We start from the raw sequence: 12419 nt of genomic DNA on the forward strand, positions 1-12419 counted from the left end.
AATCATCCATGGGGGCTTCACTCAGTGAACCTCCGACATATCACGTGCGTTCATAGCATATTAAATAATACCCTTAATTTGACTACATATTGGAAAGTGACTCTAAAAATCACATAATTTAACTCCGTGCCAATATGTAACCAATACACCTTCCCAATTAAACAAACCCCTAGTTTTACTAAATATTGTAGGTATCCATTTTTTCATTAATATTTTTTATACCCCTTTATTTTTTTTCATTAACTTTGAGCTCAATTTTTTATATTTGCCAATATAAAAACCCTTTACCCACTATATATCCTGTAGTATAATATGTCATTTTTACCTCATAATATATCCCCCAATATGAACCCATGTGCTATGATATTGCTCCTCAAGTGAAGCTCCCATGGAATCATCCATGACCCTACCCATTAGGATGGCTAAATAAATCAACTCAGATAAAAGTCACAAAATAATGTTGGTTAAGATTTTCCATTATAGCTAATTACATTGATGAAGTAGAATTAGATGTGGTTCCAGTAGACATATGTGGAGTTGTCTTAGGAAGTCCTTATCTTTATGATCATGATGCAGTATTTTCTAGAAGAGAGCATAAATATCACCTTAAGAAAGATGGGGTTGAATTTATTTTCAGGGAACATCAAAGTAAAAATCACTTGAATTTAGTTTTTGTGAATTAGATGAAGCGATTAATAAGTTCAAATAATATATTTGTAATCATGTGTGTAAAGGAACAACATAAGAATCAAGAGGATGTTTATTTAGGTTATGAGTCTCAGCTTAAAGATAGTTTGATCAAAGAGGTAGAAACTTTTACAGTTCTATTTAAAGAAACCAAACATCTTACTCATAAGCACGGAATACAACATGAGTTATAGTTGATGCCTAAATCTCCTGTTTCTAATGTCAGAATGAATCAATTCAGTCCAAGTTTGGAAGTTATAAGTTACAGGGATGTAGGTTAGTATTCGGGAAAGTCAGTGTTAAATTTCTCTTGTATTCTGTCACCATTTCATGTTATTAAACAATTTGGAAGCCTCTTTTCAGGTGGAGAGGAAGCCCATTTGTTTTTATATCAAAGCCTTTTCTAAAGCATTGTCAAAGTATCCAATACATCTAAGGGAAAATTATGCATCAGGGGAAATGCTAATCAATGGAAAAATCATTTAATGAATAAGGAAATAGTGATTCAAACAAATCAACAACCACTTCAATACTTTCAAAATCAAACTAAGTTGCAGCAGTTTTCATATTATAGTTTGATGGGTTTATTGCAATAAGTTCACTTAGTAATCAAGAATCCATAAAGTATATCAAATCAAGTAGCTGGTATGATGTCAAGAATGTCTTCGAAGTTCTCTTTTATTCCAAAATATAGATTATTAATACATGTCAATGGTATTGAACAATATCCTGTAGAGACTATTTTCAAAGATGTCTATGAATCACTAACTCATGGTACTTCGTGGGAAGAATTCAATTGCCATGTTCATAATAGGTTGTTTGACCATCTTAACAAGTTGTGCATACTACAGATGGATGAAACAGTTCACAGATTCAAAATGTGCCATGATCAACATCATCAGGGTCATCACTTTCAGGTGGTTGATCGAATGTATTGGTACATCATCAGGGAAAGGTGGAAAGTGAGGGAGATCTACCCTCACCTGCTATTTGTCTAGTCAAACTTTTGTGGTCCAAAAGCTTTCAAGTGGAGAGGATTGATCCAGGAGGATCTTGTAGGTCCAGCATGAGCGAAGTCTTTAGTAGTTCAACATCGAAGTGATCATCAAATGATCATTTGTCGATGACGTTTTGATCTTTATCATCTTCGCCAGTTTCGTTGTCAGCATTCAGTGTACGATATCTTCAGCTTCAACAATAATGTTATGGTTGTTCGGTAATGTCAATAGTTGATATGGTTTTCATGATGATAAGGTTTTGTACCTAGTTGTCAACCTGTGGTTGTCATCGAAGATGCATAGTTATAATCTTCTGAGAAGAGGCGATTAGGGCCAAATCTCTGCAGCTCCTGATCACGGCTCTGCAAGCCTGCCAACCATTCAGGAATGCGGCAGATAGATCCCTTAGGGCCATTCTGAACTTATTCGACACATGCATAACACAGGGGGGGTTCGACCCCCCCAAACTCCACGCCCTTCATATTCGGCAGCATACCCTCGGACGCCTTCAATACTCCATCCAGCTCCAGAGCAGCGGAACAAAGCAACGATTCAGCGCCCAAAGGATCTGCGTCCGAAGGGCAAACTCCAGGACAACGCCGTGAGCAAACTCAGTCCACATGCAAGCCCATATCAAAAAAAATACCCAAACTAATCATTGATGACCCTTGGATCGAGGAGTATAGGGACCATATGAGCAAGCAGGCCCTGATCTGTAGGTTCATGGGGGTTAGACTTCACGAAAAGGCCCTATGCTAGTGGATCAACCAAAAATGGAAACCTAAAGGGGACTACAATCTTCAGTTGGGATCGAGAGGCTTTTTCACAGTAATTTTCGCTCACAAGGATGACAGAGACCGCGTATTCGAAGGCGGCCCGTATTTCTACAACTCTGTAGGATTATACATAACTTACTGGAGGCCAAACTTTGCACCAGAGCAGGAGGATTTCAAGAAAGTTCCAGTATGGATCCGCCTGCACTCTCTACATGTGGATTACTGGAACAAACACATCTTGGAGGCCATCGGAAACCAGTTGGGAGTCTTCATCAAAGCCTCAGATCTCACTATACAAGGTAAGTACACAGCCTATGCTAGACTCTGTGTTTACATGGACATCTCAGGGCCCCTCCCAGATCATATGGAACTGATCCATAAAGAAGTGCAATGGAAGCAAACCATAGACTACGAAAATATCCCTTTCAGATGACGCACATGCAGACAACATGTCCATCTAAGTCACAGTTGCACTGCAAATAAACCACAACCTCAGGTCCAACAGGAACAAGAGGCTACTCCAATGCCTGGCTTCACCACAGTCGCAAGAAAGAGCAGAGGCAAGAAAGGAAAAAAACCTACAAAACCCCCCACCAATACCAACCCTACCAATAAAGCCTCCACACAGCAAAACAGCTTTGAAGTTCTGAGCAACCTTGATTCACCGAAGCACCCCAAAGTCTCACAGGCCCCCACTGCTCAGGATCCACTGTTATCCAATCAACCCATGACGACGATCAATGCTCCAAGCACAACCTCTGTCTCTTCTCAAGCCCAGGCACTGCAACAAAACCCGAATCTCGCTTCCAACTAGACTACTACCGGCCACACCTCAATGCAAACCCTGCAATGCACTGAACCACAACCAGATCAGCCCTCCACTACAACCTCAAGCAATCCTCTGGAGGAGATTTTGGGAGATCTTGATCTCCAAAAGGTCAATGAGCAATGGTCCAAACTGGGCGTGGATTCCATTCCCCAGGAACACTTGGAGAAGATAGAAATGGCATACCTACAGCTGGAATACATCAACCAAAATACAGCCAAAAGGCAATGGGGAAATAGCAACCAAACAGGTATTCAAGCCAACCTGGATCTGGATCAATACAAACCACAAGGACCAGGAAGAAAACAGGGACGCAAATCCACCAGACAGCAAATACAAGAGCTAGGCAAATGTCTCATCAATGAAGGAAAAATCAGGGCCTTGGTCCTATCTGCTCCAAAGAAAGCTCAATGAAAATCACAACCTGGAACATCAGGGGGCTTAATGGCACCAGCAAAAGAAGAATCCTGAAAGATCACATATTCTCGCAGCACCCAGACATTTTCCTTCTGCAAGAAACCAAATGCTCTCCCAAGGGCACAGAAACGCTCAAAAAACTCATTTCCAACAGTCATCAATGTATAAGTATAGATGCCCTTGGGCAATCAGGAGGGTTATTAACATTCTGGAACAAAAACAAATTCTTCTTGCAGAATGCTCTCTCCACCAAGAATTCATTATCGGTCATCCTCAACATGTTTGATTCAAGCCAATCGATATGTATCACCAATGTGTATGGGCCTCAAAGAATACAGGAAAAGCTGAAGATGCTGAAGGACCTAGACGAAGTCAGACAACACCATGGGGCAACTCACTAGATTGCAGGCGGAGACTACAATATGATCACCACTCTAGCGGAGAAAAAGGGAGGCTTACGAAAATTGGATAAGAACTCGAAGGCATTTAACACCTTTATTGCTGAATCCAGACTTACTGACATCCCTACAGTCAATGGTTTGCATACCTGGAATAATAAGCAAGGAGGAAACACGCAGATAGCATCAAGGCTCGATCGGTTCCTCTTATCGGAATCCATTCTGCTGCAAAACATCGACATGGAGGCCAACTGTCTGCCTATAGGAGGCTCGGATCACTGGCCTGTGCAGATCTACTTCACCAATCTAGAAAAGCCCCACAACAGACCTTTCAGATTCGAGGCCTTTTGGACAGAACACCCTACTTTCATGGAAAACATAAAAAGCTGGTGGACTCAAACCACCATAAGAAGCGACAACATCATGTATATCTTCCAGAAAAAGCTCAAAACCATCAAATCCAACCTCAAACGATGGAACAAAGACACCTTTGGAGACATCTTTCAAGCCAAAAAAGAACTTGAGGAAAAAATGGCGCTACTACAGCAAACAATGATCACAGAACGGCATGATGAGGAAAGGAAAGCTCAAGAAACAAATCTACAAAGACAATGGGAAGAATGAATTAAGCAGGAAGAGATGTTGTGGAGACAGAAATCGAGGGTGCAATGGCTAAAGCAAGGAGAACGCAACACTAGTTTCTTCCATAAGTCCACTATCCAGCACAGAGCCTGCAATCGAATACTCTCTCTCAAAAAAGCTGATGACGATAAGGTGTTCTCCAGGGAGCACATTGGGGATGAACTCAACTCTTATTTCACCTCTCTTCTCAGGGAACCAAGCCTAAACAGAACCCAAGCCATCAATGTAATCACTGATGCCATTCCCACCCTTGTTACTCAGGAGCAAAACGCCCTCCTTCTAAATGATTTTACCAAGCAGGAGATTGAAGAGACCATCTTCACCATGGCCACAAACAAGGCTCCCAGACCAGACGGATTTAGAATTGAATTTTTTAAAGCCTGCTGGTCCATCATTAAAGAATACCTCCTCATCCTGGTAAGGAACTTTCACAGAACCAAAAAAGTGCTACCAGCCATCAATGCCACTTTCCTCACCTTAATTCCCAAATCTGGCCAGGCTGACTCCCAGGAGAAGTTTCGCCCCATCGCCCTTTGCAATGTCCTCTATAAAATCCTTTCCAAATTGATGGCTAACAGACTCAAACCCGTCCTCCCTTCAATTATTTCTCAGGAGCAAACCGGCTACGTCGAAGGTAGGCAGATCACGGACAGCATTATCCTCACCCAGGAAGTGCTGCACTCTCTCAAAATGAACAAGACTCCAGGCATGCTTATCGAGCTTGACCTGTCAAAGGCCTTTGACAGAATCAGCTGGAAATACATGAGAGCAATCCTCCAGGCTTTCGGATTCAGTCAGCAATGGATAAATTGGACAATGGAACTGGTCTTAGGCGCTTTCTTCTCCATCCTGCTAAACAGAGGACCCCTTCAACCCTTCACACCATCCAGAGGTATACGGCAAGGAGATCCCTTGTCTCCTTTTCTCTTCATCATAATGGCAGAAGGGCTGAGCAGATCTTTAACCAAGGCAAGAAGGCAGAATCATCTCAAAGGCATCAAACCGGCACACCAAGGACCCACAGTAACGCATCAGCAATTTGTAGACGATATAATGCTCATGGGCGCCCCCACAGTGCAGGAAGATCGAACCATCAGCCAAGTGTTAATGACTTTCTCAGAGGCCTCAAGTATGGAAATTAATCTTACCAAATCAAAAAAAAAATTCTTCAACACATCAATTCCCGTGCAAAGAAATCTCAGCAGAATTCTGCAGATCCAAAAGACCTCCCTTCCAACTAAATATCTGGGCATACCACTTTCAGAATATGCCTACGAATCTGCCAACTGGGAAGCCCTCCTCAACAAAATGAAAGCTCGGCTAAGCAACTAGACATACTGAGCCTTAAACATGGCCAACAGACTGATCTTAGTCAAATCAGTCCTGCAAACCATGCCAACATATATGTTCTCAGCACTAGCAGCACCTAAGGCGGTGTACAAATCCATCCGAAGCATTCAGCGATCCTTCCTCTGGAATGGAGCCTCGAAGCAATCCAAATGGGCCCTCATCAAATGGAAAGACATCTGCAAACCAAAAAGGGAGGGAGGTTTGGGCCTAAGAGATCCAGAAATATTAAGCAAGGCCATAGCAGCAAAAATCTGGTGGAGATGGGTAGAAAATCCTAGCTCCCTGTGGGGAACCTGGTGGAAAGCGAAATACACAACTCAAGTCAGGGACAGAGACCTCATTCGGCTGACCGACACCAGGCAAGGATCCCCCATCTGGAACAAATCCTGGGAGAACAGATATATCGTACAACAACATAGCTGCTGGGAAGTGCACCAAGGAAAAACTGCCCTCTTTTGGGAAGATGCTTGGCAGCAACTTCCAACCTTGGAACACCCAGACTGGAATACTATTAAAAGAGCTATGCAGGAGGCCGGAAAGGTTACGGTAGCAGACTACTGGCAACCTACAAGCGAGGCCACCACCTGGCAAATGTGGCTACCCAGAGAACAATGGCAAGCTCAAGCAGGCCTGATGAACGTAGACCAACTTTTACAAGACCTGGAAAAAAGAAGAATCCTTATTTCCAACAAAGAGGACATCCTGAGATGGGGAAGAAACCCCAAAGGAACGTTCAACCTCAAAGAAGCATATCAGATCTTGGCGGCCTCTCTGGATCTGCAACTAGACCACAGTTGGCAAACCCTTTGGAGCAGAGGAACATGGCCAAAAATCACACTTTTCTCTTGGCTGGTCATGCACAACAAAGCACTCACATGGGACAATCTTCCAAAACGAGGCTTCATAGGCCCTTCATGATGCATACTCTGTGATGATGGCCCAGAAACTCTCAATCACATACTCAATGCCTGTCCAATGACCTGCTCTCTGTGGGATGACATGGCTATGATCTTCAGACAATTTGACAGAAACAGAGACTCCATTCAACTCTCACTCAACCAGTGGAGAACATCCATGTCCTCCAATCCCTTGGTCAACAGTGCCTGGAACTTAATACCGGGAGCAATAGCCTGGATCCTTTAGAAAGAACGAAACGCACGAGTCTTCAAAAACTTTGCACTGGCAGTAATCATGCTAATAGGAAAAGTGAGATAGCTCATCAAAGAAACGGTCAATGCCATGGGCACTTTGCAGAAAGAGGGCAACACTTCACCGAATGATGACAAAATCATTCAAATCTTAAATCTTCAAACCCAGATCAACCCTGTTGGTAAAAACTGCGTCTCCAACGGAACAACGCAGGACAATTGGGCTCTGCCCCATTCAAACACGTTCAAACTCAATTTCGACGGGGCTTCAAGAAAGAATCCGGGAATAGCTGGATATGGGGGCGTAGTAAGGGATCACACAGGCACAATTCATCTCTTCTATCATGGCAACATTGGAGTGAACACCAACAACGCTGCAGAACTAATTGCTCTCATTCAGGGTCTCATTCTGGCAGGCCGCTACAGATTTCTACCACTGATAGTGGAAGGAGACTCGGAGATCATAATCAGGATGATAAAGAAACTCCAGATGGGAGCGCAGGTACATAAAGTTGCCCCCAGCTGGAGACTGTCGGCAACACTGCAGGATCTCCAAAATCATCTCTGTAACTTGCAAGGGATTACATTCCAAGCAGTTCGCAGAAAGGCAAACAAGATAGCTGATGTCTTAGCAAATGCAGGGATAGATTCCCAGATGGCAGAATTCCACAGCCTCTGGCACGATCTAGCAGAAGGAGTGCTCAAAGAAAACTGCAAAAAGATCTAGCAGATAGATCTGCACACTTAGGCCTGAGCAGCAAGGCACACTATGGCTTCAAACACCGGAAGGAATGTTAAACCACGGCAGAAGCGCCACTGAAAAGAGAAGATCTGCAGATGCGCCACTGAAAAGAGAAGATCTGCGCCAACAGGCTTGCGCAATCAAGATTGGAGACACATCACTGCACACCCAAAAGATGCATCAATAAAATGAATGCTCATCCACTTCAAGCACGACGATATCAGGAACTTCAGGCAGCAATCTGCCCACCTCGCAGCAAGATGCCCACCACTCTTGCAGGATAACCTCACGGGCTCCATGAAAACTATACTTAGATAGAGCACTGTATATGCTGCAGGCATTTGCCTGGAAAGGCCACCCAGTCAACGTAGGTAGGTCGCTCTGACCCCTGCGAACCATTGTATTTTTATTCTTAATCATTAATATAACTGCTTAATTTTACAAAAAAAAACATGTGGTTGTCATCAATTCCGCTAGGATTTGGTCATCGACATGGGTTTGTCGTCTATCTCACAGGATTTGGTTGTTGTAATGGGTTTGTCGTCCGTCTCACAGGATTTGGTCGTCGACATGGGTTTGTCATCCGTTTTGCAGGGTTTGGTTGTAAACATGGGTTGTCATCATGTGATGTTTGTTGCAAATGTCGCTTTGTGAAAATTTGTTGTAAATGGTTTTTTAGAACAAAATGATTTAAGGACTAAAACCTAAACCTAAGTCTTAGCCATAAAAAGCTAAGGAAAAAAAATGTAAAACCTAATACACCTAAACCCTAACCTATTCCTAAAGCCATGCATTAAAATGCATTAAACCTATGCTACAAACCCTTCTAGGTCATTTCAATACATTACAATGTAATAAACCATAAAACAATACAAAACCCATATAACAGTCCCTAACCATAGGGTTAACCATAGCAGGACCATGAAAATGGGGCATGTGATCAGTTGGGGAATAAGTCGTCGGGGTTTTCAAACAACAGAGCCTAACCGCGTGGAGAATCCACATAACCGTTGTCATGTGAGTGGTGGAGATAGTTGCCATGGTGTCAGAACTGCCGGGTTAAACGTAGTGCCGAAAGAATCATCAGAACCGCTGACAAGTGAACGGGTCGGATTAACCAACAACCGTCACTGTTTCCGCAAAAAGTCAACAAAATTGTTGGGGCTATAACTGCGGGTTATTTAACGGTGTTCACATGCGCTGTCACCTCCTCCACCTGGTTAGCTAACCGTTAACAGATTCAGGCTAATCCAAAGTCTAAAAGTAGGTTTTTATATGTTATTTTGGGTATTTGTAATTACACCTAGGCCATGTAACATTAACTCATAAAACCTAATTTAACCTCCAAAAGTTAGCTAGTTCATTCCTAAACTTGGCATGAACGAGTTCGAATGCATTTGCAGGGTTATAGAGATAGTTTGGTGCTTTGAAGACAGGGAGGAGTGGTTTTGAGTTTTGTATGAAAATTTTGGAGGATATATGCTATTTTTTCAGTATAACATGAGCATCAGGAGTCGGAATTGGAACCGAGTCAGGTGTTGGAAAGCTAATTCAGAAAGATTTCTTGTGATAGTGACCATAAGTGCCTACGTGCACAATCAGTCTAGTTAATTTGTTGTGTAATCAACCTCCATGGATTCCATCCTAATAAAGCGGTCGCCCATCTTGAAAGCGAACTCGGAGATGTAGTCCATTAGGGACAAACTCCGTAATCAATCTTGCTATTTGGTATGGCTATGTTTTTATTGTTTTCACTTCTATTTGCATCTTGCTTATGTTTCAATTCTGTCATCAATTCATTCCTTTTCAAGCAGTTCTCATGGTGAAAGAACTTTAAGTTAACATTCAGTTCATTGCTGGCATTAATAAATTCTACCTCTGTTTAACATATGATTAGTTCATATCAATGCATCAAAACACTGTTATGAACAAAGTTCATATACTCAAATGAATGTTATGATACCAATGTAATGAACATAGATTGCATATGTAGTAATAATATTCAAAATACTTCAAAGAAAAAGACATCCATTGTAGGACAAGTAATTGTACATTGAATACTATATAAAAGAATTACTAAGATGATTATAAATGAGGCTGAATACCTTCTTATATACCCTAGGCAAGTGTCCTTTTATAAATGGTCATGTCCTTACGAACATACATCTTCATTAACTAATCACTAATTAACCATTATTTATGATGTGTATATTATTATTATTTACATATTTATATCTATATTTTATTCATAACATGTCTTCCTTTTCCAAAATCGTTGTCCTTAAAGCTTACTGGTAAAAAATCTTGATCTTTTTTTTTTGAATGTATTCTTGTCTCCTAACTGGAATCTTTGTTGATACAAGATGATATGATCCTCTAAGTGATAAATAAAATTTTCAAACTAAGGGATTGCACCATCCTAAATCAATATTTTATGGAATATTTTTATTACTAGAAATTTGTAATGAACTATTATCACCAGACTCAATTGTGCAAACTTTAGTATTCTTCAGAACATAAGTTTGTTGTTTATTTTATAAGTGATAAAGATTCATAGATTGATTGAGATGTATATTGTTGTGATTTAGATGTAGATAAGGAGTTCTTTTGGTTTATCTTTCCTTTATCATATGTGTGGTAATATTCTAATTTACTTCAGGTGACGATGTTGTTGATTTGGTTACAGAACCTTCACTTGAATGTTCATCATTTGAACTGCAACATTTGAGTGTGTCTTTTCTTCAACTTGTTTGTTTTTTGCTTGAGTTGTGATATTCACTCAATCGATATTTATTCATTTCTCTTCAACTTGGATTGAGGACTTTGACATTTCTTTTGTGATAAATTATTTTATTTTTTTGTTCAATGATTTCTTATAATTTTTAAGTTTCTTAATTTGAGTGAGTAGACTCTCATTATGATTTTTGAGACATGAGAGTTCATCACTTTCTAAGTTAAATTTATTTTGTCATTCGAGCTTTTCATATTTTAAACACTTGATTTTTTCTAATAACCTTTGATTAAGGTCTTTTAAGCGTACATTTTCCTCTTTTCCCGGTAGACTTTCGTTGCACTTCTTGTCATAAATTTCATTTTCTTGTTCTAACTTGTGCTTCTTAGTTTTACAAATTTTGACACGTGCAAGTAGTTTCTAGATATGATCTTTTAAATGAATATTTTCGTCATTTTCATTGGATAGGACCTCCTCAAGTGCTTATTTATTTTCTAATATTATGTTTTGATTCTTTTTGTAACATATTTAAAGTCTTCTGATGAGGGAATTATTAATTCTAAGTTCATTGTCATGTCTCAGAATGCGATCGATTTTCCTTTATTAGGAAACATCAATTTTTTTTCTCTATGTTTAAAAGGAATGTACCTAATTCTTTAAACCAAGGTTGACTAAGAATTATGTCAACCTCTTTGTCATATATAGTTACAACAAAAAATTGAGATATGTACTCATAATGATCTAATGTCACTTGTAAATCATTAATTTTATATTTTTTTCCACACATATCTATTGTTTTGCCTACATTGGTTTCTGAAATTAATAGTTGAATCGCCAGATTAATATTTATGTAATTTTCATCGTTGCTTGTATTGATAACGATTTACTTTTTTCTCTTAGATGTTCTTCTTTAATGCAATTAATCTATAATCTGGGATTGAAAGACCTTTATAGGACAATCTTCCTTCGTCATTTTTAATTTCTTGTATTTGATGATTGTCTTAAAAATTAAAAGATTTAAATACCCTTTCCTTTGATATCCAATTACTCATATTTTGTTTTTCTTGAATTCCTTTCTCAAATCACTTTTATAATACTTTTTTTAAATCAACCATTATATCTTTATTCAACATTTTTAATATATGTTTTAATAATAACCCTTTAATTTTTTTTTAATATATACTAAATATACAGGCTTTATTAGTTTCTATTGGAATTTCTAAGTTTAACCCGTTAAAAATTCTTTCTGTACTATATGATTTATTTCTTCCTACTTGTTCAATTACTTCACAAGTTATTTACCATGTAAATACTGAAAATAAATACAAGTACAATATCAACACATACAGATCATCAAGTGAAAGTAAAGAAGCACAAAAGTGACACCTTTGCTTTTGGACTAATGTCCTCGGAAAAACCCAATGCGGGAAAACCAGTGCAGCTATTCAGAGGGTTTTATTATTATACACTTTTCAGAATACAACTTGGGTGCCAGAAATGGCCCACCAAACAAAGAATGCCTTCGACAGTAGTACATCTCATTCGGAGACAGATATTCTGGCTAAATCACTGAATGAACGATCCCACTGCAACAATCCAACTTATGTTGATCAGTGTCACACTGATAGGGACTGCGTCACCCTATCCGGCTCTCCAGCTCTAATCTGTCCCACGAAAAATCTCCCAACGCTGCCTCTAGGTCTT

The 12419-nt window shown here is 39.8% G+C and overlaps 1 protein-coding gene across 1 annotated transcript; it reads left to right on the forward strand.

Moving 5' to 3' along the window:
- The first annotated feature begins 4126 nt into the window (after positions 1-4126).
- Positions 4127-4726, forward strand: LOC149233369 (uncharacterized). The gene has a single exon (XM_089382166.1). The coding sequence runs from the start codon at positions 4127-4129 to the stop codon at positions 4724-4726; it is 600 nt and encodes a 199-aa protein (XP_089238292.1).
- Positions 4727-12419: the final 7693 nt, after the last annotated feature.

This window comes from Pinus tabuliformis, chromosome J (assembly GCF_031772625.1).
Source record: "Pinus tabuliformis cultivar Carrire ecotype Pingquan chromosome J, CPIR1, whole genome shotgun sequence".
In the NCBI taxonomy this organism is placed as follows: Eukaryota; Viridiplantae; Streptophyta; class Pinopsida; order Pinales; family Pinaceae; genus Pinus; species Pinus tabuliformis.